Source organism: Sinocyclocheilus anshuiensis, unplaced genomic scaffold (genome assembly GCF_001515605.1).
Source record: "Sinocyclocheilus anshuiensis isolate Anshui unplaced genomic scaffold, SAMN03320099.WGS_v1.1 scaffold48, whole genome shotgun sequence".
NCBI lineage: Eukaryota > Metazoa > Chordata > Actinopteri > Cypriniformes > Cyprinidae > Sinocyclocheilus > Sinocyclocheilus anshuiensis.
Genome location: NW_015554124.1, coordinates 1,622,061 through 1,634,880, shown reverse-complemented (window position 1 = coordinate 1,634,880; position 12,820 = coordinate 1,622,061). Strand labels below are relative to the sequence as shown.

The following is a 12,820-nucleotide window of genomic DNA, read 5'->3' as shown; positions in this document are numbered from 1 at the left end:
GGGGGGGGGGGACTGAAGGCGGTGTAGTTCTGACGTCAACTTTTTACGGAAGTCACAACGGTTCGTGAAAAATCACAGCTACTTTAAGCAGGCTGTGTGCATTTTACTGTGGACTGACTGTTTTGAAACTTATATGGTGGTAGTTACATAGCACCTAGATCTCAGTTAACATGAAAAAAGCCAGGAAATTTCAGTTTTGACAATATGGGACCTTTAAGAAGTCTTGAAGCCAACAGATCAGTTTGTAGTTAGTTTTTTAATGTTATTGATATTTTTGTATGATTTATATACTATTATAGTCAATGTTATTTTAGTATCATTGATATAGCATTATGGTTTTTGTTAACATTATGAGTTTGCCTTTATTTTTCTGTTTTCACTTCAATTTTTGTTTGTTTTAGAACTGTCATGTTTTGTATTTTTATAAAATATGTTTGTTTTGATTCTTTTTTTTTTCATTTATAACTTTTAGTTCATTTAGTTTTAGTCAGTTTAGATATTTGACGATAAACTAAACAAAAAAGAGAAATGTTGCTTTGGCAACTAGCTCAAATAAAGTATGTTTTTTTTTTTACTATAATAACCCTGATTATAGTATTCATTGATATTTTGAATGATCTTTTATTTTTATTTTGATATTTTCAGTTTAGATTTTTAGTAATTTTGTTAATTATTTTTTAAATATATTTATTTATCTTAATTTTAGTACTTAAACTTATGTATTTCACGTACACCATTTCTAATTTTCATGTTTGTTTTTTTTTATTATTATTTTTCCTCCAATATTTATTTTATTTCAACTTTGATTTAAACGGTTTTGGAAAATGGTTTTAGTTTTAGTTAACATTTTTTTCTTCAAGTGATTATTTTTTTTTTAAGTAAATCCACTTCCTGTAAATCAAATTTCAGTTCATCTTGCTGTAGATTGTGACCAATTCAAATCTGAATCCATAAATTAAAAGAATTCAATGATTAAATTCTAAATTCTGCCCAAGAGTCAAACCGCAATCATTTGAGACACATCTGCAGAAAACTGTATTGTATTCTAGAGTAAAGGTGTGTGTGAGTGAGTTTTTATGACTAGTATAACCTCGTTTTGTCACAGGATTGAGCCACAGGCGAACAGTAAAATGCTCATGATACTGTATCACTGAAACCAAGCAGCAGTGTGACGTAATGCGAGCGAAGGCCACGTGGAGCGCGTGTCTCACCTGGAAGGCCCAGAACAGTCTTGAATCTGTGGCAGTGAATGGCTCCGAGCGAGTTAGACGCACACGACACCCACAGACCTTCAAACTGAGAGCTGGCCGTCACCACTGCCTCCCCGTGACTGGCTTTCCTCCACACGGCTGAGTTTGTGGAGCTGGACTCCAAACACCAGCCCACGATTCCCAGAAACATTCCCATCAGCTGAAACACCATCGCTGCCATCCTGAACCAGAGATTCTGAGACTATTCACACAAACAAACAGATAAGTAGCTGTGGTCAAAAGTTTACATACACCTTGCAGAATCTGAAAAACGTTCATTATTTTACCAAAATAGAAGGGATTTTTTTATTTAGTGCTGTCCTGAATAAGATATTTACATAAAATATGTTTAAAGGTTCAAAAGGTCACTAATGCTACAGAAAGAAGAGCTGGGGGGTGGGGGTGAAAACTTTTGAACTGAATAAGATGTGTAAATTTAGTTTTAATATCATAATGCTTTTCATTTAGTACTGCCCTTCAGAAGCTACAGAAGATACTTGCATATTTCCCAGAGCACAAAATAAGTCAAACTTACCCTGATCTTTAAATTCCAAAAGTTTTCACCCCCTGGATCTTAATGTTTGAACCTTCTGTAATAGGTGCGTATGAGTCCCTCGGTTGTCCTCAGTGTGAAAAGATGGATCTCAAAATCATACAGTCACTGCTGGAGAGGATTCAGATATGCAAAAGATGCTGGAAAACTGAAGAATCTGTGGGAGCTGAAGGATTTTTCTGAAGAATAGCGGGTAGTTTAACTGTTCAGGACAAACATAGGACACATGAACAAACATCACTAAACAAAAAAAAAAACGAGGGTATATAAACTTTTGAACGGGGTCATTTTTATAAATTCAGCTATTATTTTGTCTTGTGGTCTATATGTAAACATCTTTTATGTAAAATATCTGATTCAGGACAGTACTAAATAAAAAAAAAAACATGCATTTATATTTTCACAAAACAAGTAACGTTTAGCAGATTCTGCAAGGTTTATGCAAACGTTTGACCAAAACCGTACTCTCAAAATGAAGGTTCTTCAACGGTTCTTATGGTTTTGCTTTATAGAGTTCATAATTTGCTGTGTGGCTGTTTAAAGATGCTTCTTCACATCAGTATATTGGATTCTGGGTTCTTTGAAGCACCAGAACACAAACATAACCAGAAATGGAGATTCATCAGGCTGGAAAAACACATTTGTTATATACAAACCCCTCTATAAAAGCCTTCAAAATATAGATAGGAATAAAACTGCTAAATGTAGTGAATTTGGTGCATGCAGTGGTTTTACATGTGTGTCTTCCCTTAAGGGGTAAAATATCAAAGTTTGATAGAAATGTTAATGAAACCCCGAACATTTATCTAATTCAGATACTACACTAAATATTAACGGACTATGTTACACATCACAGTTCAGTGAAATTTCAACTTTGGTTTTTAAACTTGAAAAAATAAACACTTTCTCAATAATAACATCTCAGTAATGTGTTTTATAAGTTATAAAGAACTCTTGCAAAGAACTATTTCAGCATAAAGGTTCTTCAGGTTGATGTGATTCTAAACGGAACTATTAATATCACGTTTAAGTATTTCTAGAGTGAGAAATTCAGACGTGTTCTATTCATGACCGGTCAAACGTTGGACTTCAAACTCTTGGGAAATAAAAGCAAATCATGCAGTGCTTAACTTAGAAATGTATTTATATAATAACATGCATAAAAATGTGATTCACTCATAATGATGAATAAAGCCTTTCAGGTTATTTTAATATAATTGAGATACTATTATAGTTTTTATTCATATTTTTAAAATTAGTTTTTATGTTTATATTTTTTTATTTTAGTTGCTTTAGTAATTTTGTCATTTTTATTAGATTTTTTTTACTATACAGTTTTTTATTAATTGTTTATTGCAGTTTTACCATTTACATTGTTAAACAAAATAGAAATATTGCCTTAGCAACTAAAATAAAATCAGTTGTTAAAACTTTTTTTGTATGTTTTATTTGTTTAAAAAGTTGTTTGTATGTTTTATTTGTTATTATTTAAATAATAATAATAATGCATACTTAAAACAAAAGATGCACTGATATTTAAAAAAAAAATAACTTGACAACAGAATATCTGACAAATATTCATCAGTTTAGACCCAAAGCACAATCAGAAATTGCTACAGATCATTATACTGATGAAAATGAAAACTCACACGCACCTGTTTGGCTCCCAGTGGACTGTGACCTAATAATCAAGAATCATTTTGTTAGGTTTCCCCTGAAACTGTGGCTTTTGAGCAGGGTTTTCCGTCTATATGAGAGACAGCAGTGATGGGCGAGTGTCACTGTGTTAATATTGGCTTTAGGTCAATAACCCTGAAAAAATCAAATCCTCCTCAAAACACAAAAAGGGGGCAGAGAGATGGCCTTCTTTCCAGATGAGACTCATCTCTTGATTCAGGGTCATCCGTCTGTTTCACACACTTCACAGCACACCGATTACACCATTATCAACAAACACAACACCAGGCTTTATTCCACTCAAGTGCTTAAAGATCATTTACAAACTACACTAATGTTCAAAAGTTTGGGGTGCTTTTGAAAGACGTCTCTTCTGCTCACCAAGACTGCATTTATTTGATCAAAAGTGAAATATTATTCCAATATTTAAAAAGCTGTTTTCTATGTGAATATCTGTTAAACTGCAATTTATTTCTGTGATGCGCAGCTGTATTTTCAGCATCATTACTCCAGTCTTCAGTGTCACATGATCTTCAGAAATCATTCTAATATGCTGCTTTGCTGCTCAACAAACATTTCTGATTATTATCAGTGTTGAAAACAGTTGTGCTGCCCAATATTTTTGTGGAAACTGTGATGCATTTTATTTGTCAGGATTCACAGATGAAAAGAACAGCATTTATTTGAAAGAGAATCTTTTGTAACATTATAAATGCCTTTACTGTCACTTTTGATCAATGCATCCTTGTTGAAAAGTATTAATTTCTTTAACAAAAAATAAAAATCTTACTGACCACAAGCTTTTGAACTTTTAACCAGACTGTTTTTACAACAGGAAAAAACAGAAAAGTGCCAATTTGGCAACAGAAGCCTAATATACTAACATTAGGCTTCACTTTATTTTTGCTAAATATTTAGATTTCTTGTGAATTTGGGGTGAAATATGACCTGGATGTTTCTTCATGAAACCCAAACTCAAACCCAGTGACAATGGGAGAGAAAAGAATGATGGGATGGAAGTTAACGAGTGATAACTGGGAAACATGGGAAGAGACGAGCGATACAGTGACTTCATGAAACCACGAGGAAGTGGAAAACAGATGCATTGTTCATGAGCCATTATGATACCATGACTGTTACTGAACTTTGGTCGATCTGAGAAAACAACACTGAAACGGTTTCTACTGATGAGACGTATAGTGCAGGTGTGTGTGTGCTATAGACAAACAGGGCTAATCATTCACATTTAACAAGGACCAAAGTCTCATCTGAAACTCAGACAATAAAGAACATATTACACACAATTATAGCAAATTAAACAAAAGCTGGCACCTGATCATACAGAGAAAACAGGATTTTAAATAATCATTTTATTTTTCAAAATGACAGTTACAGATTATTTCAACTTTTAAGTTTCTGTACATGATGTTGAATGTCACTGAGACGCATAGCGTCCTTAGAGCTGTGCCGAAGCTCCGCCCCTCCAGATACATTTGCATTTTTAACCAAGTGGGTGGGGTTAGTTGGATTCAAATTTCAAATCGGAGGCGGAGCATAAGGACATCACTGTGACTGAAACGGACCTCACTCTATGACTCTCTCACAGAATACAAAACAGAATATGAGCTTCAAGTGCATGAATATCTGTGTCAGCGTGTCTGTGTCCGTTTCTCAAATAGTTTTTTCTTCATGAATGAAAATGAATGACTCTAATGCATGGCTCTAAATCGAGCCGTTGCCGCCAGTGCCCGGGCCTCTCGTTCTGAAGTCATGCCACATCTTCACCAGCGGCTCTCTGTTCTTCCAAATGAGCTCATGACCATAAATGATGTACCAGCTAGAGGAAGAAACAGACATTAAACACAGAGAGAGAATTAACATGCTTGTCTTTACATGTTTACAACTGGTAAAAAGATCCATCAAGAGGCCAATCGATGTTTACACCACCTGCTGTTAAAATGCGTGTCAAATGCATTTCGTGGCGAGGATGTCTGATTGAGTGACTACATACCAGGGTTATTATATTAAACTAAAACCATAAAAATTATTTTTAGCTAATTCAAATAAAATAAACATTAACTAAAATAAAACCAAATGCAAAAAAAAAAAAAAGAAAAAGTAAAACTTTTTACAGCTTTTCATTTTTGTTTAGTTAAACTTAAAAGTACTAAAATAAAATCTAACTAAATAAACTAAAAAGAATAAATACACATTTATAAAAACTATATAGACAAAAAAATTAATACAAAAAAACAAAACATTTACTAAAACGTTCACTAAAATTAAAACAAGAAATATAAAAATAAAATATGATATATTATCAAATATTAACAAAAACTATAATAGTTAATGATACTGAATTAACAGTGGTACAAGTAATTTGCTAGTGTTATATTAGTATTATTTATAAACTATTAAAATATGTATTAGTATTTTGACTTATTATTACATTTTATTTTTATATTTTCGGGTTTCATTTTAATTTTAGTCATTTCATTATATGTTTTGCCATTTTTATTAGTTTCTGTTTTATATATATCTATTTATTTCTTCAGCTTTAATTTATTTTTTTACTTTACTTTTATTTAGTTTTAGTTGCCAAGGCAACATTTCTAATTTTCACTTCAAGTTTTTCATCTAATATTTACATTTTATTTCATTTCAGCTTTATTTCAACTAACAAAAACAATATTTGGTAACACTTTACTTGAAGGGGTGTGCATAAGCCTACATGACACCTACATAATCATGACATGACACGTTTTTTATGCATGTTTATGACAACTGTCATTAAGTGTCATTCGCTCAGTTATGTAATTTTTAATGCAAAGATGACATTGTTTGAGATGTGTTTGTTATGGGCTATGGTTAGGGGTAGGGGTAGGGTTAGGTTAGGGTTAGGTCGAATAATGTCATATTTGCATAAAAAATTACATAACTGAGCGAATGACACTTAATGACAGTTGTCATAAACATGCATAAAAAACGTGTCATGTCATGATTATGTAGGTGTCATGTAGGCTTATGCACACCCCTTCAAGTAAAGTGTAACCCAATATTTAATAGTTCTTGTTAACAATAACAACACTTTCTCCTTTCAAAAACATCTAGACTGATCTAAATGTAAGCGAAAGTAGGGACAAATCACTCACATGCCAAATAAAGCTCCACCTAAATGAGCTGCGTGATCGAAAAAACGCCATCCCAGAATCAAGCCTGTGGTATCCAAGGCGACGATGGCCTTGAGAGCCTGTTGGCAGGAGAAGATCATGAGAATGTGGCCATCATTACTACCCAAAACAACAAAAATCTCTTACACAGACACAGACTCACACACACACACACACACACACACACACACACTCACGTTTCCTGCGGTGAAGGTGTACATGGGCAGGAAGATGATGGCCAGTTTGGCTTCAGGCATTTTGGTGCAAACAGCTGCTAGGACGGCCATGATGGCCCCTGACTGACACAACACAATAATCTGTTCACTACATCCATATGAACACTGATGAAATCCTGAAATGTTTAATCTGAAAACACACTCACCGCCCCCAGTGATGGACCAAACCGACCCATCGCTGTTTTACTCACATAACTGACAAACGTAGAAATCACACCTGAGAACATGGGCACAGAAAGATGAAATCCAATAACACTGATGAATTTAAGGAGTGTAGGATGGTTTTGGAAATCTGAAAACTCTTAAATGACCCAGACCTGCGGAGAGGTAGAGCGCCATGAACTGCTCTTTTCCCATCATGTTGATGATGCTCGAAGAGAAACTCCACAGTACGTACATGTTGGCCGCCATGTGGAAGAGAGAATAGTGACTGAATGTGGACAGCAGCATGGGCCAACACAGCGCCTCTGAAACCAGATCACAATCCAGATTAAATAACAGTGCAAAGATCACAATTCTGATTAAATTGCTGCATAAACCAGATCACAATCCAGATTAAATAACAGTGCAAAGATCACAATTCTGATTAAATTGCTGCATAAACCAGATCACAATCCAGATTAAATAACAGTGCAGACCAGATCACAATCCAGATTAAATAACAGTGCCAAGATCACAATTCAGATTAAATTACTGCATAAACCAGATCACAATCCAGATTAAATTACTGCAAAAACCAGATCAGAATCCAGATAAAATTACTGCATAAACCAGATCAGAATCCAGATTAAATAACTGAATAAACCAGATCAGAATCCAGATTAAATAACTGCATAAACCAGATCAGAATGCAGATGAAATTACTGCATAAACCAGATCAGAATGCAGATTAAATAACTGCACAAACCAGATCAGAATGCAGATTAAATAACTGCACAAACCAGATCAGAATGCAGATTAAATTATATTAGAAACCATATTAGAATCCAGGTTAAATAACTGCATAAACCATATCAGAATGTGGATTAAATAACTGCATAGACCAGATCAGAATGCAGATTAAATTACTGCATAAACCAGATTAGAATAGGGATTAAATTACTAAAAAACCAGACCAGAATCCAGATCCAATTACAGCATAAACAAGTTAATGTTATGTTGTTGTGTTCTTGTCATTTTTCTTATAAGTTTTTGTTTTAAAACATTTTTTTTTTTAATTAAATTTGATTTTTTTCTAGTTAATAAGTTAGTAGTTTATTTTCTGTTTTTCTTTTTTACATTTCATCTTCATTTTAAATAACAAAAATATTTTATCTTTAATTAAAGTATAACACTCTGAATTGCAGTTCCTGATTACCGGTAGTATTACCAGTTATGCTACCAGAAATTTTGTGCATAATGCAAATGAATATATTACATTCATTTTTTACTCAGTTTGCAAATGACTCATTATCATCAATTTGAGAAACTATATAAAAGTCCAGGACAAAACTCTTTCCAATACCAGAGAAACCTGAAAACATGCCAGACTGTACAATAAAAGTGTAAATCAGACCAAGTGTAATCAGACCTTTTCAGTCCAACACAAAATTCCTCATTTTGAGGCGATCTTGTTGTAAACAAGACTGACCTTGAAAGAGATTGTTATTCAGATGCAGCACATTATGAAAGTGAAACAGATGAGTTGACTCACTGGAGGAGGGGTTAGATGTGAAGTACTTGAGCATGGAGCGCTGCAGAGAAGGAACTCTCCAACAACAAAACACCAACGCATTCGCTGCAATGATGCCTGAGAGAGAGAGAGTGATTTGTTCAGATGGAACAGTGCACAGAGAAATAGATGGACAGTAGGGGTGTGCAATATATTGAAATTATCGAAATATCGCAATATGAATATCGCTACGGCTTGCAATATTTGGGGCCATGAACAAAAGACAAAGAGAAAATCACTCACTGCTCTTACCTAAATAACTTTTGTAGCTTAAATAAGAATCAGTGCATATTGAAATCATAGAGTAAATACTAAGCAGTGTTATATTTGTCCTTTTTATTATTCAGTTCCTAAACTAATGTTAAAATGACATTTTTATGTAATGCTAGAGTAAAACACTACCGTTCACTTTCAGAAGTTGTTGTAGGGGTGCTTTTTTCTCACAAAAAGTGAAACATGTATGCTAGTTATATTAGAACCAGAATCAGAATGAGCTTTATTCACCACTTAAGTGTGTGCAAACACAAGGAATTTGTTATGGTTTTACAGGAGCTCTTGATACATACATACATACAAATAACAATATATATATGACACAAGATAGTTATAGAAGTCACAGAACTGACTCAGCAACAGCTGAGTAAAACTGTTTCATCTAAGCATGTGGCACTTTAAGCATTATCGTTTCGCATATCGCATTATTTAATGAGTTATCGCAAATCGCATTTTTCTTCAATATCGCACAGCCCTAATGGACAGTATCTGTTTATTTAATAAAACTGCATTAAATACATTGTCTCCACAATCTAAACTGCTCATCTGTGTAATATGGATGGCTATATTTGGTTTGTGTCATTCACACTGACCTGTGACTGTTTTCTGTCCATCACTTAAAGTGTTCCACCATTGATTCACCTGCAGAACAACAGACGTCTGTTAAAAACACATATCGGAAAACATAAATGTCCATTAAACGGACACACACCTGCTTGCGTAAATCTCCTTGTTTCTGAGGCCGTATCTTCTCCAGCCAGTCTGCTTTGACATCGTCAAAATAACCCTGTACACGAGATTTGAGACTTTCGTACTGCCATATCGCCGCTCCGCTGAATGAACAACCTGTAAACTGAGCTGGAGTTATTACGATATTCTAAAAGATCATAATCCACACACACATTGGACTTTATTCATGAAATACAATGAATACAAATACAATGAATGTGCAAATCGCATATAAAACCCTTTGGGCCGGTTTTACTAAAAGCTTGCCCCAGCGCAAATCGTCTTTTGGCGTTAAAATAGTACTGTCAGGATTTACTAAAGACGCGCAGTGACGAATTTGTGCTGAAAAGGCGTGGACAGTTATTTTTGTGCCTGAACTTACTGAATATGCATTTTTAGGAGTTTCCCTTTCAGACGCAAAATTTATTGCAGGAGAGTATTAAAATGAATCACGCAACGCGTTTTACTACCATTTGACATCAGTGGTTCAACCGTAATTTTATGATGCTACAAGAATACTTTTTGTGCACAAAGAAAACAAAAATAACGACTTTATTCAAAAATGTTTTCTCTTTTGTGTCAGTCTTCAACGCGCATTCACGAGAATACAAAGGGCCAGATTGTTGTGCCAGCGCAAACCGTCTTTTGGTGTTAAAATAGTACTGTCGGGATTTACTAAAGACGCGCAGTAAAGAATTAGCGCTGAAAAGGCGTGGACACAGTTATTTTTGTGCCTGACCTTATTGAATATGCATTCGTAGGAGTTTCCCTTTCAGATGCAAAATTTATGGGAGGAGAGAATTAAAATGAATCATGCAATGCGATTTACTAACATTTGCGCTCGTCAAATTACTGGTATTTGCGCCATTATTTAACGCTCAAATAAAGCAAGTCTTAAACTGTTTTGCGCTTGAAATGGCTGCAGTTGTTGTTGCTAGGAGGAGGCACCGCAGAGAAGAGAAAGTGCATGGTAGAAGGGAGAGGATTTTTTCCACACGTATTAATTTAAAGCAAGAAAAACACATTGTCAGATCAGAATCCAGATTAAATAACTGCATAAAGCAGATCAGAATCATGAAACAAATGCATAAACCAGAATAGAATCCAGATTAAATAACTGCACAAACCAGATCACAATTCAGATTAAATTACTGCATAAACCAGAAAAGAATTTGGATTAAATAACTGCATAAACCAGATCAGAATCATTAAATAACTGCATAAACCAGAACAGAATCCAGATTAAATAACTGCACAAACCAGATCACAATTCAGATTAAATTACTGCATAAACCAGAAAAGAATTTGGATTAAATAACTGCATAAAGCAGATCAGAATCATTAAATAACTGCATAAACCAGAACAGAATCCAGATTAAATAACTGCACAAACCAGATCACAATTCAGATTAAATTACTGCATAATCCAGATCACAATTCAGATTAAATTACTGCATAAACCAGAAAAGAATTTGGATGAAATAACTGCATAAAGCAGATCAGAATCATTAAAAAACTGCATAAACCAGAACAGAATCCAGATTAAATAACTGCACAAACCAGATCACAATTCAGATTAAATTACTGCATAAACCAGAAAAGAATTTGGATTAAATAACTGCATAAAGCAGATCAGAATCATTAAATAACTGCATAAACCAGAACAGAATCCAGATTAAATAACTGCACAAACCAGATCACAATTCAGAATAAATTACACATTGTCCAAACATATCGTTTGCCAAGCCATGTTATTTTTAATTTGCTTCAGGAAATAAAAGACTACTTCGAACCCTCAACTAGGAGGTCTATCAAAACTTCTAGCAAACCTTCATTTTTTGGCCTCCAGTTCTTTTCAACGTACTGTGGCTTCTTTATTTCTTTATTCTTTATTTGCAACTATGCTTATTTGCGCTGCTCTTGGTATATTGCGTTGGTCGATATGTAAATGAGATGTTGCGTCTGTGTTCTTTAATTTGCACGTTGTTAGTAAATCACCTGCAGAAATTTCCCATCGGTGCTCTTTTTGGAATTGCGCTCTTGCGCTAATTTGCCCTGTTTAGTAAAACTGGCCCTTTATATTTTAACTGTGCCACTTAACTGAATATAATTAAATATAATAATATAAAAATGTGGATTTACACAGAAAGTGTTTCTGCATATTTCATGAACGAGGCCTGCCATGTGTCAGCAAAATATACCTACCCCTATGGTGAAGACAAATGGTTTGACCAGTCTGCCAAATGACCGGGTGGGGACATGTGGGGTGGGCAGGTCTGGAGCAGGAGCCACGCCCTTCTTGTGTAGGATTTCATTTTGCTCCGCCTCTTCCACCACACCCTTCTTTGGCTCCACCTTCTTCGCTACCTTACGGAAGCCACACCTCTGCTGCGTCTGAAGAGTGACTCTATTTGGAGCAAAACAATCATCGAATATTATTGATTTTTCAAAAGGTGGAATGTGGAAAAAATAAAAACAGCAACCCAAAAATGTTATCTTAATTTATAAAGACTTGTTTGATAAAAGTAACCTTGAGAGAACTTATAAACAATATAGCAATGCATTTATTTTCAATAATGTAATGACGTTTTTACGAGTGGAATAATGTGGGAGGGACTTGATTTTATCTGTCATGATTTATCTGGATCATTCAATGTATAATATGTCTTAAAGTCGCTGGGGTATATTTGTAGCAATAGCCAACAATACATTGTATGGGTCAAAATTATTGATTTTACTTTTATGCCAAAAATCAAATCAAAATCTTCAGATCTTCTCATCTTTACAAAAATGACCTGTTTTGTGGTCCAGGGTAAAATTTAAGATGTAATATATTACATTATAATATAATAATGATGGGATGAATCTGTTTATATATATATATATATATATATATATATAATTTGTGTGTGTGTGTTTTTCTTAATGACTTCTTGATGAAGGCTAATAAAGTATTATCTAATATAATACATTCAATCTTTTGAATGCAAAAGAAAGGCAAAGAAAATCAGTTTCAAATCATTAGCCTGTTTTAGTCATTTGGGTATTTACATGGTACTTTTCAAAGAACAATATGCCACAAGCCCCAAGCACATGCCCATGGTACTTTTTTGCTAGTGGTTCTTTTGAATACTTGTAATATAGGACTCATGCAATACTAACTTCTGACACTCAAACAATGAAAGGCATTTCATGGAGAAAGTAAAAAAAAAAAAAAAAAT

General features: G+C 34.1%; 2 protein-coding genes across 4 annotated transcripts in view; both read right to left on the bottom strand.

The window, feature by feature from the left end:
- Nucleotides 1–3,594, bottom strand: part of LOC107670109 (claudin-19-like) — an 8,460-nt gene extending 4,866 nt beyond the window's left edge. Inside the window, exons 1-2 of one of the 3 annotated variants that reach the window (XM_016462599.1) lie at nt 3,459–3,594; nt 1,212–1,452 (exon numbers count right to left, since the gene is read on the bottom strand). In XM_016462599.1, the coding sequence (XP_016318085.1) occupies nt 1,212–1,431 (220 nt within the window). In that variant the 5' untranslated portion in view covers nt 1,432–1,452; nt 3,459–3,594. Of the gene's footprint in view, nt 1–1,211; nt 1,453–1,785; nt 1,816–3,458 lie in introns of those variants that run through there. The other 2 variants (XM_016462600.1, XM_016462601.1) reach the window with 2 other exon arrangements.
- A 1,233-nt stretch (nt 3,595–4,827) lies between these two features.
- The window catches only part of LOC107670111 (presenilins-associated rhomboid-like protein, mitochondrial), a 12,970-nt gene continuing 4,977 nt past the window's right edge, over nt 4,828–12,820 (bottom strand). The window contains exons 2-10 of the mRNA XM_016462602.1: nt 11,805–12,006; nt 9,583–9,723; nt 9,464–9,512; nt 8,580–8,675; nt 7,204–7,353; nt 7,033–7,103; nt 6,848–6,949; nt 6,633–6,730; nt 4,828–5,317 (exon numbers count right to left, since the gene is read on the bottom strand). Of these exons, the coding sequence (XP_016318088.1) occupies nt 5,203–5,317; nt 6,633–6,730; nt 6,848–6,949; nt 7,033–7,103; nt 7,204–7,353; nt 8,580–8,675; nt 9,464–9,512; nt 9,583–9,723; nt 11,805–12,006 (1,024 nt within the window). The 3' untranslated portion in view covers nt 4,828–5,202. The remainder of the gene's footprint in view (nt 5,318–6,632; nt 6,731–6,847; nt 6,950–7,032; nt 7,104–7,203; nt 7,354–8,579; nt 8,676–9,463; nt 9,513–9,582; nt 9,724–11,804; nt 12,007–12,820) is intronic.